Genomic DNA, 20,693 nt, shown 5'->3' with positions numbered 1-20,693 from the left:
CTGCTAGTTTTCTTCTGACCTCTACATGAGTTCCTTGATAACTGTCCCTCCAAATAAATAAATAAATAAATAAATAAATAAATAAGTAAGTAAGTAAATAAATAAATAAGCAAATAAGAAAGAATATCCCAATTAACATTTTAGGTTGCAGTTGACTATGTATAACTGAAAGTGCAGAGTGGAGCTACTGGAAAGGGGCTAGTGTAATATATATAATAATATGGTGATGTATATTTAAAATAATTTACCTTTAAATTATACCAGCATCCTCATCTTCTATTTGTTCTAAAACAATCCATGTACTGAGTTTGCTCTGCAAATAGTTTAAGCTTTCACCTCAGGCCATTTCCTCATATGGGTTTTTCTGCCTGGATCTCGACCAGGCTCCAGTCAATTTCCTCTTAGGATGCTCTTCCTTTTAGGATGCTCTTCATCTATGGATGCCCTTCCTCTTTTGATACCCTTCCTCTTAGGATGTTCTTCCTTGCCACTCCCAGGAAAAGGCATTTCCATAGCTCTGCCACCTGGTTTGTGGCAACTCATAGGATTACCTGAATATATATATCCTGTTCAGTATGTATAATGTTACTTGTATGTATGTTTTCTGTACAGTCTATTTTACATTTCATAAGTGATTTAGTGTTTTTTTTCTCCCTTTTTGCAGGAGATGTGATGGTTTTACTGATTTGTCAGTGTAATAGGATCTAGAATTGACCTGGAGACAAATCTCCAGGCATGCTTGTGAGCGTTTGTTGACATTAGGTTAACTAAGCTGGGGAAAACCACATTAAATGTGGGCAATAATATTCCCTGAACAGGTATCTTGGGCTTTAGCAAAAGAAGAAAGTGAGCTGAGCACCTGTATCCATTACTCTGCTTCTATACTAAGTGTAAATGTGACACACCTGTACCAAGTTCCTGCCATTCCAACTTCCCCACCCTAATGGACTGTACCCTCAAACTGTGTGCCCAATTAGTTCTTTGGCCCCTAACTAAGCTTCCTGTTCTCTTCACATTTACTTATCTATTATGTATATGAACGAATGCATGTGTTTTTAGATTTTAGGTATGTGTTTCCCATCATACATGGGAAGGTGAGAAGACAAGTCATGGTAATCAATTTTCTCTTTCTACTTGCGGGACTCAGAAATTGAACTCAGGTAGTCAGGCTTTGGGGCAAGCATCTTCATCCACCAAGCCATCTCATACCCCCCTTAGGATGCTTTTGTGAGGATATTTCATAATAGCATCAGAAAAAGGGACATTCAGTATGAAGGGAAGTAGAATAGTTCCCTGGGGAGATGTAAGAGAAGCAGGGAAAGAAGGATGTGCTATGTCAGCAGGTCTTGGAAAGATTTCCTGTGACGATCCTTAATAACTACCCATATTCATTCCCTGCTTTCCTCATAAACATTTCTTCCTGTTTAAAGACACATGGAAGGAAGACAATAACTTCTAACTTGTAGTGTGCTGCAAAACATTTTCTCACTCAAATATGAACTTGCCTTGTAAAATGATTCATTTACCAAGTTTTCGTCAACGCATCTTCCTCCAAGGTGGTTGAAGACATCAACTGATAAATGCTGAATAACACACACTTTGCTTCCTCACAGAAAGAGTCCAGAAGCAAGCAGGACATTCTAGTCCTAAAATTGTAAGCTCATTCCAGATGCCAGAGGCAGCAGAAAAGGCTAGTGCTTTCAGTCAACAGTATACATTAATTGTGTTTTAGAATTAAGACATCTCATAAAATAGTTAAGCATCATTAACACCTTTAATTCTAGCACTCTAGAGGCAGAGGCAGGCAGATCTCTGAGTTCAAGGCCAGCCTGGTCTACAGAGTATGTTCCAGGATAGGCAAGGCCATACAGATAAATTATATATAATAACAGATTACTATTTAGTATTTTAATATCAACAAAAAGAGACAATAGATAAAGAAGTCTCAGCACTTGTGGAACCATAAAGAATGCAGCCCTTTTCTGACAGGACAGGCCACTGGTTCTACTTATTTATCTGTCCAGTGCTGATTGAAAAAGACTTAGCTTAGCACCTGCCTCCTCCTGACATCGAAGACTTCAAATGTCAGCCACTCAGCTGCACAATTCCATAAATAGAGCATGGTGATTGCAAGGTGCATGGGGGTGATAGGATGCAGGTTAATGTGCTTTCTTCTGCGAATTCTTTTCAAGCCATCCTCCTGTTCTGTTAGATATATACAACCTATGTAGGGGTTAGAAATGTCAGCGGACAAGGAAAATTTAGGAATTGGATTTCAATAACTTAAGAACACCGAATGGATAGCAAAAATAAGACTTGAAACCTCAACACCGTAAAGGGAGAAAAGATTCCCCAAACCTTTTAAGTTTTCAAGCATGGAATGAGCTCACTCAGTAGGGCTTAATGCTTTTGTTGTGCAATACAGTGGGAACATGAAGATGTCAGCATGTAAAAGGAAAGGAAACGAAATTCAGAGGCAACACCGATTTCCAAAGAGATGGGTACAAAAGTGGAGTTAGTTTAACTGGCAGTTTTGCTCCTCCAACCACATAATCCCCTCCCATGCTTTCCTTTTGCGGTAGGAAGTTATGAAGATTAGCTGTGTGGGGCTACAACGCTGAACATTCTTTGCATGTTTGAGTCGTAGGGTGTGCGAATTCTCCATAGTTAATGGCAAAAGCTGTTGTGAAGGGGGATCAGTTAATTCTCTCCCTTTCTGAGAACTTAGCCTCCCCAAGTGTCAGGTAAAGTAAGCACTCTGACCACTCTAGAGGAATGGATGCACCCTCACATTCTTTTTATCAGACCATCTCTAAACATGATAGTTTTTGTGACAACGGGCTGTCTTACTTAAACACACTCTTTTCTATGGGAAAGCGTGTGAATTTCCATGCAGTGACTGCTGGAATCTGGTTACCGTGTTTGACAAGGTTGCTCGTTGCACTTTCGAATTTGTGGCTCCGGCTTAGTTAAGTACTTGCATTTCGTGTTGTCCACAACACTGATATTCTTGTTCATGATTTTTGTGCACGACACTGTTGTCTTCCTTTCTCCTGCAAAGGGCATGATGCGATGTCATTACAGGCTTTTGTGAAATGGAGATTTTATATAGTTTCAACCTATTTTAGGTTATACCAATGGATATGATACCATTTGTTACATAACAAAAATGCCCCTCTAGCCTTAAGGGTTTTTCTTTAGTGGTAAGTGGCAGTCCCCATGTTACAAAGTGATGGCGGTAACACAAGTTAACATGATATTGACTGAAGATTTATTTTAAGGATCTGGCCATCTTTTGGCATTAAGTGGCAGAATGCCTTATGTCTAGAATATTCTGAGACTGTGTTCTATGATGAGAATTCCCAAAAGCACAGAAACAGATACATGTACACATTTCATTGCTAGTGTGTTCATTACCAGGGCTCTGCTGTGAGCTACACAAAACACCCTGGTTTTAGTGTACCCTATAGCTTTATCCTTAGTGCTTCTGACAAAAGTCCTAAGAATTCTAGACAGCCATAAGTTCATTATGGTTAAAAGTTTTTCAGAGTAAAAACTATTTGTATTTTGTGTTCACTTTTCTTAGAGACACATATACCACTCTGTTGATAATATTAGCATCACCTTTAAAGTCTAGTAAACATGTCATTTCGTTTTTTTCCTCAGTATAATTCTTACATATAGTATCCAAGTAAGAGATTTAATGATATATTTAATATATTGTTTAGTGTATTCAGCAACAAATATTAAAACCAGACAAGAGGTTATCTTGATTTTTAGATTCATTAAATAATGAAAATATCATTTGCAAACAAAAGCAATAATTTATGACAAACCTGGTTCATGAATAATTATGTGGGCATTAAAACTCAAGCTTGTAAAGAGCTTATATTATAAAGATGTTCCTATTATATCAAGTAATATAGAAAACAAAATCACACTTTACTACTAAAGAAAATACTTGAAGAAAAATGGTAATTATATCTTAGTGAATTTTCTTTAGCTAATGACATATATCTTGGAACCCACATAAAATAGTAACTTTAAAACTGAGAATCAAGACATTGATATTGCTAAAACATCATTTTCTGTTAAACCTATTCTAAAGTATTTCAAAGGCACAAGCATCTAAATGCCAAGAGCTCAACTCCAGTTTGGAGCTGAAGATTTGGTTACCTCCTTACACCTTCAATTCAGACACAAAGAGCAGCTGCTGCAAGCTGTGTGTGTGGTAAGATGGCGGGGAATGACTGCAAGGATGTGGAATATCCTGCCTCTTACCCTCTCCACCCCCTCTTCTTTGACTTATTGTTTTCCTCATGCTATATATTTTCAGGATACAAAGGCATATTGATAACATCTTCTCTCCCCCCAAAAGCCTCTCCCCATGTCCATTCCAAGCTTTCTCCTTTCAACTTGCCCACTGAAGTAAAGCCTGAGGGAATATGACTACTGCTGTTCCACACACAACCTTCAAACACCACAGGATGGCGGCACGTACTTTAATGCCTCTGTTGTGTTTGTCACTCACAGTGGCTCTTTGATATAAAATAGAACTTTGTAAGGAACTGATTTATCAAAATAAATATAATCTGTTCTTTCAAATATTTTTAGATGTTTCAGAACTCTAAAGCAAATATTTATTTCACAGGTAAATTTTAAGCTGATGGAAAATAAAAGGAATTGGGCTGGAGAGCTGGTTCAGGGGTTAAGAGCACTGACATTCTTGCAGAGGGCCTGGGATTTGACTCTCAGGACCCGTAAGACAGCTCATCTGTAATCCCAGTTCCAGGGGATCTGATTGCCTCTTCTAGTCTCTGTGGGTACCAGGCCTGCATTTGGTACACAGACAGATGTGCAGGCAGAATACCCACACACATAAAGTGAAAAAACTAAACGTAAGACAGTTTTAAAAAGAGGTATGGTATCGATGCCTTTAAGATATTTTTATTTAAGTTTTAAGGGTTTTTTCCGTGAATACTGTATTTACATTATTTCCACCTCTTTTTCCCCTTCTAACTTCTTTCATGTTCTTTCCCACTTCTCAAATTCATGGTCTCTTCTAAATTAATATTGTTTACATAAATACATGCATGTGTGTATTTGTTGTTTCAATAAATATATATATGTTAGATTGGATAACCTAACTGGGGGGGGGGTGTTCCTAGAGAAAACTGGCTGTCCCTCTCTGAGAAGCCACTGATTACCTGAAGCTCTTTACCTTGGGATGGGCTCCGATGGAATCTCTTCCATTTACAACATGGTATAGGTTGGTGCTATTATTATACAAGCCTTGGTTAGGCCATGGTGTTGTTGAGATTTTAAGGATGCCACTTCTGTGTCATGTCCAGAAGACATGACCTCACAGCTGGCATAATGGCTCTCCAACTTACAATCCTTACAACCCTTCTAGGATGTTCTCTGGGCTTTAGGTGTGGGGCTGTAGTAATACTACTACTTCTGCAGTAGTAAATATTCTATTTTAAGATAATACTCTGACCCAAAAACAATTGTCAGTGAAAGTGTTTGTTTTGGTTTGCAGCTCCAGAAGAAAAACAGTCCCTTACAGTGTTTATAGTACCAGGAATGAATTTATTACCGTGGAGCAATAAGTCAGCTGTTGGCTATGATAAAATTGCCACATTTCCGCACTGTGAGAATCTTGGTCATGCTAGCCATTGCTATCATTGCTAGCTTTTAAAGCTAGGTTGAACTATCATTTGTTGTCTCCCTTGGGCAGTTGCATATCACCTTCCAATATTATAAAAGACAGTGCCCAGGAAAAGGCTTCTAGATCATTTACAGACTGAATCCTCGAAGTCTTGTTGTCTATAGTGTGTGGTGTCTTCAGCAATAAAGGGTTGCCTTCAAATTCTGGCAGACAAGCAAGGGCAACAGCAATAGCATATACTGTTTAGGGGATTCTCCTTGACCAACAATCAAAAGGAATGTTCCCTTTATCTGACACTGGGATTTTTGTCCTATGTGCGACATGACGTGCACACAAATATTTCATATATTTCTAAGCAATCCTACAAAGTAATTTTTCTTATGCTTTTAAAACATTCTTACTGACACTCATCTATCCTCCCCCCATCTTTCTGTCTTTCTGCAATTACCCTTCCTCCTTCCTTCACAACCAAGGCCCCTCCCCCTTTTTACTCCTTCCCTCCACAGTACCTGCAACTTAATCTTTGTAAAGCCCAGAATGAAAGCTTTTATTAGTAAGTACCACATATATGTATTTATCTTTCTCTCCCCTCCCACACACATTGTGTTGCATGTAAATGTGAAATTGCTGTAAATGTTTGCTAGCAGTATTTTTTTGTAGTAGTCAGCTTACATAATTCCTTAAGAATTCCTAAGTTTTTGTATTCTATAATAACTGACATTACTAAACTTATATCAATTCATGATGAATTAAATTTTGCTTGAATTATAATATTAAAATGTCATTTAAGGTAATTATGATAAAAAACTTAAGCTAGGTAACACAACACATATTTCTTTTCTTCGCTTAGTATTGTGTGCTTAATTTTATACAATAAAATTGGAAGAGAAGAGGAAGATTTAAAACATTGAAATGTGATGTTGCCCAGTGATGCTACTAGCTCTCCCATATGGGCCTACAAAGATGCTATCATTCCTCATCTTTCTCCCGTGAATCTGTTTTGAAAGTTCTGTGTATTCTACGTACTCTAATTTACTTCACAAATATGCTGAAAGATTATGAAGTTCTTCCTGGCTATAAAACACTGCAAAGTTAGAGATGATGCCATTCTTGAGATAATGTCCATACACTTTATGAACTGAAAGGTGAAACAATATCCAAAAGCCCAGAAATATTTCGGCATTGAAATGAATATATGCCCAACTAACATCAAATCATTTAAAACTGTTGACTAAATAGTGGAATGCCATACAGAGAAGATCTGCACACACACACACACACACACACACACACACACACACACAAAAAAAAAAAAAAAAAAAACCCTGTAAGAACTACACGTAGAGGGAGTATTTTATAAAGCCAGTCAAGGGTATTGAAAATAAGCGTGGCTAAGGTTTTATCCAACTGTGTATTTTATGCCAGAAAGAGCTATATGAAGACTCTGAGCTACCCTTGAACATGGTATGATGAAGAGCAAAACCTTCAACTTAGGTGCTCCAGATTCTCATTCTGACTATGCCTACATGAACGGGTGGCATTGACATGCCATTATTCTCTAGGCATTCCAATGTCTTATGCTAGAAATTAAGTCACATTGAAGAACAGCTCATATTCCCACTGACTCAGAAACTCAGAGACTCCATATTGAATCTCCATTGTTTGTTGTTTAGAAATTGACAAACTATTGGCTATGACCCACAAAAAAGACTGTTCACCTTATTCAATTTCCTTTTCACACTGAAGAATTAACTACACTGATATAGCTTTTATCAGATCACAACTGCAGAGGAAAGAAAAATGAATATACTGCAGTGGGCAAGTCCTTTCCCGTCTAGATTACTAAGTGTAAATAGGTTTCAATGGCTGATTTCTCAGCTATGAAGTGGGTGATCAGTTGCTTTATTATTCTCCATTCTACCATCACATGGGATAGCTGCTGGAAGGTGGACTGCAGGCATGATTGGATATCCAAATTCTATTAAAGACCATTTGCAAGTGTGCATTTTCGTTTGGGGATGTTTGCTTCTGTTGGTGCTTTGACACACGGTCTGCTGGATAGGAGCAGAATCCCTTAATGGAGAATGCCCTGTGAAGAAGGGACAAGCAGAGGAATACAGTCTTGCAGACTTGGGTGTAGATGAGATGCCAGGATAGGAGAATGGGGAAACTGAGGAATGGTAGTAGCAGGAAGAAAGAACACATCCTCATGGCAATGATGAGTGATGAGAAGTTCCCAATCAAGCAGTGATATGGAATGTGTTTGTTGGAGTTCACCTTGAGAGCCAACTGTATTATGTAAAATCTCCCCTGCCTGCCCTGTGTTGCTTGCTTTGGCTGTTAAGGTCCCAGAGGGCAAGGGCAAGGGCATGGAAACTGCATGTGTCCTTTGCTCTCTGTGCCTTTAGATGCTCCCTGGGCCTCTGTGCTCCCTCACACACTATGTTTTGTCCTTGTTTTTCATGCTTCCTTCGCTGACAGGAACATTTTCTTGTTTATAAACAGTACTTATTAGATCTAGATAATATGGGCACTGGCTTTAGAATTCTCAACAAGACACTGTCCAAGTTGTCCTTCCCAAATCTCTGGGTTTTTTTTTTTTTTTTTTTTTTTTTTGTTTTTGTTGTTGTTTTGGTTTGGTTTGGTTTTTTACTTCACCATAGCCTCACTCTTCAAATAGTCAAATGACAGCCTCTGGGTCACTCTCTTTCATTGCTTGTGGATTCTGGCTCCCAGTGTATTGTTGTTTTGTTTTGACACTGCTCCTAGAAAAATTCTAATATTATCAGACCTGAATGATTTTCCCAGTGCCATATTCTCTGTTCCTGGGCATCTTTCTTCCAAACAATCTTGATTTTTCCCATTCATGCTGACAATAATCCCTTTGTTATCCCACTAACCCTTGTTTGTAACTTCCATACACTTTTCTCTATTTTTCTATCATCTCTTATGTTCCCATTCGGTTAGTGCATGGAGTCTGGCAATTTCTAAATCCAAACAGGCCCTGTAACTAACTTTACCACCTCTTCAATGTCCTTCAAGCACATGGATCTTTAATTTCCTCTTCAAACAACCATTTGAACTCCACACACAGTTTCATGCCATCATCACTTACTCCTTTCTTATTTTATGATATTCACTTGACTATACCCATTTTTGCTCTATAAGAGTATCTGCAAACTGTATACAGCCAGAAGGTACTGTACCATCATAGGGATTGAAGTCATGATAAATTCATGACCTGGAATTCAACAGGACCATTAGTGCTACTACAGACCAAAATACATGTTCCCACTAAGGAGCAGATGAAAGGACTGGCCTCTCCCTGGAGCACTGGCCAGATGTTAAACTTCACTAAAGCACTAATAAACTCGGTTAAAATTACTCAGTGTCACTGATAGTTTAAATTCCCATTGTAAGCCACCCCTTTGATACTCATTTTCCTGTAAATAAGCAAAGGCACTGGTGGATAGGGCAACCTATATCCCTAACATTATGAAAGCTGATCACTGCTTTCTATCTTTGAGAAAAAGCCATCCATACTACCCTGATACCAGCATGGATATTGACATACTATGATGACCTTAAAGAAACACAATGACCTTAATTGTTCTGCTCACCTCATGTGAAGCCCTGCCAGCACAGTTTGAAACACTTTTTACTGACTTTTTGTATCACCAGGCTTACTGAGCCCTAGGCCACCCTAAGCCACTCCTCTACGCTATTACTGAAGAGAGGATAAAGTCATGATTGGAGCAAAAAGAAATCTTCATTTGCATGAGAGTCTGCTGTGGTTGAGGAAAACAATTCTCTTCATAGAGAATTTTTCAGCACCCTTGCAAATTGGGTGAGGAACAGCCTCCCATGAGGACCCCTGTGTCATTGCCACATTGGTCCTAATACAAAGATTCCATTGAATGGTCAGATCTTGCCCACTTTTAATAGAAAAGATCAAGGAAGACCCATCAATGACAGACAAGCAATTAACATGCCAACCCAGAAAAGCACCAGACTGGTTAGAAGTAGTGACAGCTACAATTAGAGGTCTCAAGAGGGTCAGCCAACAGCAGCAGCAATAGCAGCAACAGGGAAGGACCTGGAGCAGTGGGTCTCCTACATGGCAGCTAATGACAGCAGCTGTATGGTTTGAGAGAGCAGCCACAGCAGGACCAAGAGCGACAAAAGAAATAGAGGGGATGCAAAAAAAGTTGCTGAAGGATAGAAGGCTGTAAGAAGTCATAGAAGAGAAACTGCAAGTCCTGGTCACTAAAAGAATTCCAGGGAGCTGCTAAGTCTTTAGGGCAAAATGTCTAATAGTCCAGGCTTACAAGCTGTAACACTGGGCAGTGGCCATGATAGAGGAGTTGGAACTTACTAGTTGTATTGGTTATTTTGTTGTTGCTTTGATAAGACACCATGACCAGGGCAACTTATAGATGAGTTTATTTTGGGTGTATGGTGACAGAGGATGAGAATCTACGATGGTGGGGCGGAGGTAGCAGGCAGTAGGTGGCTGTAGCAGCAGCTCACAGCTCACATCCTGAATTGCAACCAGGAGGCAGAGGGAGCTAACTAGGAATGAATGTGGTTTTTAAGACTTGAAAGTTGTCCCCAGTGACATTTCTTCAGTAAGAAATGGGGACCATGTATTCAAATGCCTGAGACTTATAGGTGACATTTCCTTCTAGCCACCACACTAGAGGAGTAAAAAATGCTACCACCAAGGCCTTCATGAGAGCACCTACTGTTGCTGTTAGATGCCAAGAGCTATAAAATATGCCCAAGAGTAGCCCTTGAAAAACTTCTCCTTGACGAGCCATGATCTGCAATCTGACCTAAAGATGCCCACCCAGGCAATTTACTACAACTCCATTCTTCCTGCCTTTTTCTAGGTGGGCACTTCATATTCCTCTTTTCAAAGCTCCTCTATGTCCCTGGCCATCCTCACTCTCAGCAAAGTGGCCTTCGTGGGGAGAATGGACACAGCTGAAAAGGAACTATTGTATGCTCCCAATTACTCATTTCATTCCTTCCCGTTCCATCTGGATAGTGTTCCAGCAATTTCTCACTCTCTCCTCATCTGATGCTCTCCTCTAGAAAACACACAATGGTATGTAATGCGTCTCATTTGAACCAAAAATGAAAAGAAATCCTTTGACTTACATCCCTTACAGCTACTGCCACATTTGCTTGTCTCTCCTTTCGATGACATGGACTGAGTTAGAGTTCCTGCCTTCAATTATTTTCCTTTCCCCCCCCCTTTCATATGGTGGCTTTGGAATTTTTACACATGAATGTAATATATTTTGATCATAGTCGCTCCCATCTTACTATATGTCCCCCCTCTCGCTGTCATCAATCCCCTTGCTCTTCCTAATTAGTCCTTCATCTAATTCTTTTGCTATTTTGCAATGAAATCCATTCTACTTGGTCTTTTGAGCCAAATATAGTATTAAAATTAATTTTTACAGGGTTAGCACTGACCTCTTTGTAGTAAAAAGAATGCATCTTAAAACATAAATGCTGACCAGTTCTTCATCTACATTGTTGCATAGTAGATATTGGTTGCTGGTCCTTTCCTCCCTGTAACACTTACAGGCCGTACAAACAGCACTATGGCTTGCATATTCGTCCCCTACACTGCCTGCTTTTCAAATTTAATCAGCTTTGCCACTTTCTTCTCCTCTCTAAACTCTCAATGGTAGAGCTTCCCAAATGTCGTTCTTCTAACAGCCTTCTCTCTATCATCAGACACCCTATGGGTGGCTCCTCCTATTCCATCAATTTTATTACATCATCCAGATGTTGCATATGAACAAATTAATATTCCCTCTCCCACATCAGACTTACATCCCCAGCTGCATACTTGACATCACATTTAGACCCACGGGCACCTCTAACTTCGGTTGAAGCCCTTAATTCCTCCTAATCCTGGCATTTCAGGCTTTCCTTTGTAATTAATGATGACTGCATCCTGGCATTTGGAAAAACCATGTTGGTCACCCTGACTCTCAAGCTTTGCATCTAGCCCAGCAGCGGGATCCAAGCCCAGCAGCGGGATCCATCCCTTCTCCTCCTCCCCTGCTGCTAAGGGACCTGGTTAATCTGTTCCCGTCATTGCTACAGTGTTTCACCTACCCCTTTGCTCTATTTCATCTGAGGAACAGAGAGAGGTAGGCTTACACCTGAAGACACTCAGTCCCCACACTGGAACACCCCCTTTATATACCTATCTCCCACAGAAGGAGGGCAGCATGCAGTACTACACATCCTGCGCTACACTTGCTTCCCTTCACCTCTGCTCCACACCCCAGCTGCAGCCAGCATGCCCCCTTAGAGTGTGACTCAGCATGACTTCTGCGGAGGGCTTGTCTGAAAATCTAGCTTAGGGAACACCTCCCTCTCACCTTCCCCTCCCTGCTTATTCTCCTCATTGTCTTATTTTAGTACTAGCATGTTTGCATGCAGCGTTTCTTTTATTATTCAGGATAGTTTTATCTGTGCTGCTTTTTTTGTTCTGTTTTGGTGTGGTTCCCTGGGAAGCTAAAACTTATCCTTTCAAGCTCTGTAATTAATTATGTTGTAATTTTTATGGGGATTACAATGGTTTCAGGTTGCTTTTGGTAGGATGACCATTTCTACTACTATATTAATCCTATCAGTCCGTGAGAATAAGAGACTTCCGTATTCTGAAACCATCTTCCGTTTCTTCCTTCCATGTTTTAAAGTTTTTTTTTTTTTTTTTTTTTTGGTTTTTGTTTTTAATCACACAAGTCTTTCACTTGCTTTGGTAGAATTACTGCAAGATATTTTTCTATGAGTTGAGTCTATTGTGAAAGGTGTTGTTTCTCTGACTTTTTCAAAGCGCCTGGCTACTTTGCTAAAAGTTTTTTGAGATGCTAGTAGTAGTAGACTGTGTGCTACAATCAAACACATTACTCTCTATTTAATAAATATAACAACCAGTCTCATGGCAGGAAACAGAACAACATAGCAGTAAGTAGCCTTTTCAGTTTGGGGAAGAAATAGTTCAGATGTTCCTCCAGCACACACAGATTGTAAAGAACATAGTTTCCAAACCTTTATGGGCTCTGGAATTATAAATTAGAGATTTCAGATCTATTGTAGTTATCTGTGGTTAATCAGGTTCGATGTTTTGAAAAGACTGGAGTTTTACAATTCTTCACCTCCTCCACAGGTGGCGTTGCAATCCTCCCAGCCTGCATGTGTCCACATGAAGAGGGGCTCTGGCTCCTTAGAGCTCTGGTTGTCTGGAAGTGGATCTGATGGAACTGTGTATTCATAGTGAAGACCATAGCTCTGATCCTGAAACAGAAGTACCTGTGGCATACAGAGTGGTAAGGAATACGATTTAAACCAGAGTACATTTACTGAGAAGATCTACAAATATACTGACATATGCCAGACATTAGTTTTAAAAATGTCAGGGGTTTTTTGTTTGTTTTGTTTTGTTTTCACGACTGGAGAATCACCTGTGAGCTAAACACATCATGATGAAAGCTCACTTGAATGCAGCCAGGAATACCCAATCATTTTCTTTACATTTGGTAGACCAGTTCCCAAAACACGATATATGCATATGATGCCATTTTGATGTATTTATGTGTTCTAGGGGCAGAGATGTGTGATGCATCTGATGTCAAGATATAAAATAAACTGGTGAGTTTCCACCCTTATAAAAGACAAAAAACAAAAAAGAAGGAAAGTCACTGAGACAGTATGGGGTGTGTTTCCCAGTTTTATGCCTACTTGACATAGCTAGAGTCATTTGAGAAAACATCTGCACCAGAATGGTCTTCAGGCAAGCCTATAGGGCTTTCTTGATTGATTATGGATGTGGGTGGTGGCCCCCTGACAGGTGCTCCTTGGTTATGTAGGAAAGCAGGTTGAGCAAGTTAGGAGGAGCCAGCTAGTAAGCAACACTCCTCCATGGCCTGGAATTCAGTTCCAATCTCCAAGTTCACTTCTTCACTTCAGCAATAGAGTGTGACCGCAGAGTTGTAAGCTGAATTAAATCATTTCCTTTTGTCATGTTGCTTTTGGTCACGATGTTTTATGACAGTAGAAACCCTATCTAAGATACAGGGTAAGGATGGAGACTGGAGATAACTACTAATAATGGCAGTGAACATCTGAATCATTAGAAGGGTGATATTTTTGTTCTCTGGATGTTTACAATTTGGGCAATGTATATATTTAAATGAATTTAGATAAAAATTAGAACGGTAACAGCACAGTTACACAAAAGAGTTTAGTAAACTATAATGGGTCAATGGGCATGACTTTAAGCCTACACTCTGCCATTTTGGTTTTCACTGGTATCCAATGTCAAGGTCAGAATGGGATCATCATGGATGTTATACCAAAGTAATATATGTATATAATATACATAGTATATACATATATCATATATAACATATATGTGCCTTTGCACATATTTTAAACAAAGGAGAATAAATGAATTTGTATGTGTTTTAGAAAAATTTTCATGAGATATGTTAAATAACTATATGAAGTATGTCATGTCTATGATCTAATAATCTGTACAAATAGTTGGTACATTAATTTATATATATTTCTTTAAAATATGTGTTTGGGAGGCATAATGAATATTTAACCATTGTCTAGAATAGTTATAATAATAGGTGATTCAGAGTTAATACAACTTGCAAAGACATTTAAATGTGCCCAAGATTAAATATGAACATTTCAACTAAATTTTCCTTACTTTCATGTTTTGTTCAACATATTGAAAGAAGTTTTACAACATACTTGATGTGTGGATTATGCAATTTGTATATTGACTTTATGCCCATCACCTCAATGATATAATTAATACTTTTTTGTTTTTTTTTTTTACATTTTCAAATGTGAAACCTACTGTACTGTGATATTACATCACAGTACTGATTTTGGCTTAAATATTTCATCAGATGTTGCCAATCATAAGTTACTTTCAACCTAATTAAAAATGAGTGCAAGTTTGCATTTTTTATTGTTATGACAATACTATCATGTAACTTTAAATTTAGCAAAATGATCATTACCAATAACTCTTTAATAATAGGAAAACAGTCCTGTTTTCCCACATGAGCTGCCCTTTTCAAGGATAGAACTTCAAACTACACTGAACATCTAACACATTGAGAATTGAGTGATTGGCCACAGAACCAAGAGCTCTTTTATAAATCATTTGACTTGGGCAGAATCCTTTGCAAAAGGAAAGTGTGAGCATATTACAGTCAAGGGCACATATTGAGGAATGGCAGCAAAGACATCGCCTTTCAAGTCAGTACCAGTTTTCAATCTGCAATAGTCATTAAGGAGAAATATCTTAGAATTACAGTTTCCTTTGGATTACCAAATAAATCCAGGTCACACACATACCTTCTTTTGGACATAGTTCACTGAGCTAATTATGATCCACAATTCCAGGAAAAGACTTGGCAATTATTAGTCAGATTAAGGGCTCTGTTGTAAGAAAAGTCGCTGACTCTAGGGTCTGGCATGAGCTGCTTTCAGACTGTAAACAGAGGCTGTTACATGTCTCCGTCTTGTGTTGTTTTTTAGTTTAAAACTCATGTATGTGGTTATAGAATGCAGGCAAATATGTCAGTGTTTTTCAATATCAAATCATTGAAATTGCTTGCTATTGATGTTACGTTATAGTATTTAGTTAAAGAAGTATATTCCCCGTGATATAGATACTTTTGTTTCTTTCTCTAGATAGCATAGGACAGAGACCACTTTCTAACTGAAATTATCAAAAAGCATATAAAGGAACTGTGAGGAGACAATGTATATTTATGACTCAATACTTATACAGAAGAGACAGATCTGAGCACTAAGTCTTAGTGAAAATGAAACCATGTTTGACAACATTGTACATATTGTTTAACCTTCTTACACAGTGCAACCATGTGGATTAAATGCTTCGATCAAAGGCAAAGTCCCCTGGTCAGCTTCCTATCTGTAGTGCCCAGTGGATGTGTTATTTACACTGGACAGAAAGCACACACACGGCTGGCTCTCTGAAGTAATAGAGATACTGATAGCTAAAGAAAGACCAGTTCATCTTCTGTGAAGATGTTAAATAATGTGACACACTCCACTACAAACAAGTGAGTCCATTGTGTTTGAATGTTTATCTGTGCTTGGGCATGCAGAGAAGTGTTGAGGTCTTTGAATTTTGGGCAACTGAATAAAAACTCCCTCTATAGAGTTTCTCATCTGTACAGTCACTCATCTGAATACTTAACCATCAGCTCTCAGTGTCTTGACAAAAAGCACATGAACAACCCAGCAACCCAGTCCTTTCCCTTTCACTCTTAATGCACATTTAGGCTTTTGATACATGGTGAAGAGCATTCGAGTTCCAACCTATGAAACTGTGCAGTGTTCAGAGTTTAGAGTAATCCATTAACCTAGTGAGAAACACAGAAAGGAGACTAAGAGTTCTCTTAAGATGTGTTTACCAAATTCCTCTTCTCAAAAAAATGTGTTATCAAAGGTACATTCTGCAGACACAGATGAGTCCCAGTAAGTGGACTTGGCTTGCTGTAATCCCCAGGCTGTGGCTCTGTCTTGATGAATATCTATTCTGGTTAGCAAGTGATGCTTTTAGGGGGAAAGAGTTCCTTACTCCTTGGTGGTGATCGATTTCCACTGTCAGCTTTTTAATACCCAAGAACGTCTTGCTCTACTTTTAACAATTACTATTTCTAGGTACCATGATTTAAAGTATTTTAGAGTTCCTGCAAATATATCTCTTAAACAATTTTAAATGCTGATCTGACTATTCTGATTTTAAGAACAGATGGGGGAAGGGAGGGAGAGGGAGAGAAGGAGGGGGAAAGAGGGGAGAGTGAAGAAGGAAAGTGGAGAGGGGAGAGAAGAGAGCTCAGCAATTTCTTTGCCATGAGAAGCTTTCTGCAACACTACTTGAATTTCTTCCCCTTACCAGGAGATGTAAAGGTGTGGTTGTAGGACCTTTGGCAGAGATCTTCTCCCACAGGCCTCGTCTTATGTAATGGACTGTAGTTCCAGCTAGATTGAATGTTCCAGAATGTTCTATCTTCCAGTCACTGTTTATCGACTGTTTGCTAGCATCTCGAAGAGCTATAAAAAAGATGAAGTACAAAATGAGTGTGAACAACACTACTGATGGGTATCATCTTGGCCTTATTTTGTTAAAAGAATTCAGTGTATCTTCCTACTTTGATACAAATTTTCAGTCACTTGCCTTGTTGCTACTGAAGTCAAAAGAATTTTCAATGATCTGTTCTATCTCCACCAAAAGCTACTCTGCTGCTTGTACTTCCAGCGACACAAGCAACAAGCTTATGAAAGTACTGAAATTTACTGCAGACACAAGCAACAAGCTTATGAAAGTACTGAAATTTACGGCATCAATCTTCCCTACAAAATAGTTCTTATCATAAAATATCATAAAGGGAAGCTAAACAGGCACACACATCCTTAGTTTCATGAGATTAATGTCTGTTAATCCTTATTGAAAGTAAAATATATTGATGGAGATATCTCAAACATTGCCAGTGTCCGTTACAACCAACAAATGGACATACCTTAGACAATGTTAAAGCTTTTGGGGAAAAGAGGAAAACTATTAATGGCTATGTTTATAAGGTTTATCATTTGCTTATATTTTTGTAAATTTGCATTAAATATTTTGAGAAATACTTTTGTCTAAGTTTGCACATGCATCAATATTTTCCCAGTTCCTTGCTTATATCTCAGGTTAAAAGGATCAATTCATGGTTTCTGATAATTTCTAATAAGAATGCCTTAAAACTCCTCTTGGAGTTTATAGAATATGATAATCAAAATTTATTCACATCTTGGCTGTCAAACATTTCCCAGAAAATGGCATACACATGTACATGCAAATCCACCCAATTTACTGGCTTGAGTCACTTCATTCAGAAGCAGGACATATCGTGTTTCTTGACTATTTTTGTTTAACTTCATTACATTAAAAAATAATTTTCTTTAAAATGTTGCTTCTGGCAATTAGTGGAACTTCTCTGCTTCTCACTAGACTATGTGGGGAGAAATTTTGGATGACTGGGGGTGGAGAACAAAGCTGGTATAATCTCTAAGATTGTTTGCCTGTCTTCTGAGGATATTTACCAGATGGCCCACTGGGAGGTTGATCGCCCACTGGGAGGTTGATCTTATGCAGGGCACAGACTGGGTATGCTTTGTGGAAAGGGGGAGGTACTAAGAATGGAGTTCTAAGAATGTAGTTCACATTGGCTAAGACAGCATCTGTTTTTTGGATGACTGGAGACCAGTGAATTAAAAACAAACAAACAAACAAAAACAAAACAAAACAAAACAAAAAACAAAAAACAAACAAACAAACAAAAACTCCTAAAACATTTACAGGGGACTTTTGACCTTATAGCTGAATATGCAACTTCAAACAAATAGGGTGTGACTCTCCAAAACTGGGAAAAGAACAACTGCTAAGAACCTAAGGACTTTTAGACTTTTCAGTTCAAATAAGTATGCAGCAAAATGCAAATGGTAGGTAATTCCAAGATGAGTTGCTTTTGAATATGGAGAAGCTAAATACAACAACAAAAACAAAAATAAAGATTTAACAGACCTCATATCAAAGCAACCTGAGTCAATTCAAACAAAACTTTAAAACACACAAAGACGAGATCGGGCAATTTTAGGAATAGAAAAGGAGAGAGAGAGAGAGGGGGGGGGGAGAGAGAATGATCATAAAAGAGAGAGCCATTATTGGTTTGAAGAAAAAACTGAACCTAAAGAAAGGTCTAGAGACCTACAAGACTGCTGCAAACTAACAATTTGAGCAACCATGGAAAGGCTACCATAAATGCCCTTCCCTGATAGAGAGATCAACAACTAACTTATCCACCATCATGGAGCTCTCATCTAGTACCTGTTGGAAACAGAAGCAAACACCCACAACTAAACACTGAGTTGAAATAGAATCCAGATGCAGAGGGAGAGGACAAGACCAGGTTGCAGAAACACATAGAGACAGCTGATCTGGACAAAAGGAGCTAATGGGCCCCAGACTGATAGCTGGGAATCCAGTTTGGGACTTAGACCCCCTGAATATGGGTCTCAGCTAGAAGGACTGAGCAGTCTAAGGGACCTCAGACAGTGGTACCAGGATGGTGCACAAAAGGATCTTGTGGACACATCCCCCATGGAGGGATACTCCCTTAATCTAGAGATAGGAGAAAAGTCCTAGTCCCTACTTCAAATGACTTGACAGATTTACATGACCCCACCTGGATGGCATTGCCCTACATGGGGAATTGGGGTGGGGGGATGGGAGGGGAGGGTGGTCAGGATGCATGTGAGGGGGGAGAGAGGGTAAGAGGGAGGGGCAGAGGGAGGGAGGGAGAGGGAACTGGGATCAACATGGAAAGTAAAAAAAAATAAAAATAATAATAAAAAGGAATTCTAATGCTTATCAGCTGTTTGCATTTCATCTTTCAAGAACACTCTACTTAGTTCTCTGTTATAAAAAGTGATATTTTTGTTTTTTCAATAAACTAAAACCAGGCCCCCCCCCAAAAAAAAGAAAGAAAGAAATGCTGCTGGATTAATCCAATTTATATAATTTTAAAAATACTCTGACTCCAAAATTTAAGTCTAAGGACAGGTTACTGGGGAAAAGGATTTCTAATTTTGTTTCCACAGAAAATGAAAAGCTACAGATTCATTCCAGACTAATGTGGTTTGATCAAGCCTGACCCCCTGAAACAGAGTCCCAGGTTACCCAACATTCAAAACAGTTGGGACAAGCCAGCCTTGCAGACTACAGCCAGGATTTCATCTTCTTCTTAGGAGTCCCCATGACTTTCCTAACATCAGGAAGCAGTTTGGAAAGAATGATGCCCAAATTCTCAAATATTGTTTATAAATGTTTGTTTTTATTTAAATGGGGTTGGTTATAAATGGTTAATGACCACAGCTAATCTTTTTAAAGTTAAAAATGGAATTATGGTATAGATATGAATACTTTGTTTTGGAATGGATTTTCATTTATTGATATAAATTTAAGGTCATTTTGTGATATGTATATTTCTCCTCTTGTTTAGGTATTGTGTTTATAAAGCTCATTTATGTAATGTATAAATTAGTACAGATTATAAATAGTTACCTATGATAGTCAAAACTTAGAGTTAAGTTACTTAGGTTTTCAAGATACACAGAGATGTATTTGAGATGGATAGGGATTCTTCAAACCTTTCAAAGACCTACAGAATATGGCATGTAAAATGATTTAGGGTTTTTTTTTTTTTTTTTTTTTTTTTTTTTTTTTGACAGTGAGACATAACTGCTCCTGGCAATACAACCTGCATCAGAAAGGAAGATGGACATCGAAGGAACTCATTATGGAGTTTACTTCCAATATGGCAAGATACTGCTCTTGTCTGGACTGTTTGACTTTATGCTATATAAACTGGACATGCAGGACCCACAGGAAAGTGACTGTTGATACAAGATGGACATTGCTACAGGGTTCTTGTTTCATGGAAGAGTCTGCCAGACAGTCTACAGGTCACAGAGAAAAATGACTAGCAAATTGCCAATAAGGTGGATAGTTTAAAGTTACATGCTTTGCTGAGGTGTCTGCCAGATGGCTGAAGATGGAACATTATAGAAGAACTTTGGGTGACTGGCCAGGCAGTGAGTTGTCTCTGTCATTTCTAGAGTTTATATATTATCCTTCTGTGGTCTTTGATGGAGTTGAAGACAGATAGTTATGGTTATAGGTTTCCTTAGTTAGGATCAAAGATAAGTTACATCTAAGACTTTAGACTCACAAAGATAGGATAGATGACAGAATATTTTCTTTAAATCTTACTAAATGTTAATGAACTAAATATTGTTTACTGTGATTCTTATTTGATAATTGTTGTGTGATATATTTTGCTATGCTAAGGATAAAACCCTTCATTTTACTTTAGACAGAAAAAAGGAGATGATG

At 38.5% G+C, this 20,693-nt stretch overlaps 1 protein-coding gene across 1 annotated transcript in view; it reads right to left on the bottom strand.

Moving 5' to 3' along the window:
* Positions 1–20,693, bottom strand: part of Adamts19 (ADAM metallopeptidase with thrombospondin type 1 motif 19) — a 178,977-nt gene that overhangs the window by 26,216 nt on the left and 132,068 nt on the right. Inside the window, exons 17-19 of the mRNA XM_051201008.1 lie at positions 16,653–16,810; positions 12,859–13,012; positions 2,918–3,053 (exon numbers count right to left, since the gene is read on the bottom strand). Of these exons, the coding sequence (XP_051056965.1) occupies positions 2,918–3,053; positions 12,859–13,012; positions 16,653–16,810 (448 nt within the window). The remainder of the gene's footprint in view (positions 1–2,917; positions 3,054–12,858; positions 13,013–16,652; positions 16,811–20,693) is intronic.

This window comes from Phodopus roborovskii, unplaced genomic scaffold (genome assembly GCF_943737965.1).
Source record: "Phodopus roborovskii unplaced genomic scaffold, PHOROB, whole genome shotgun sequence".
NCBI lineage: Eukaryota > Metazoa > Chordata > Mammalia > Rodentia > Cricetidae > Phodopus > Phodopus roborovskii.
The sequence above is the reverse complement of the archived record's forward strand: the minus strand, read 5'-3'. Positions and strand labels throughout refer to the sequence as shown.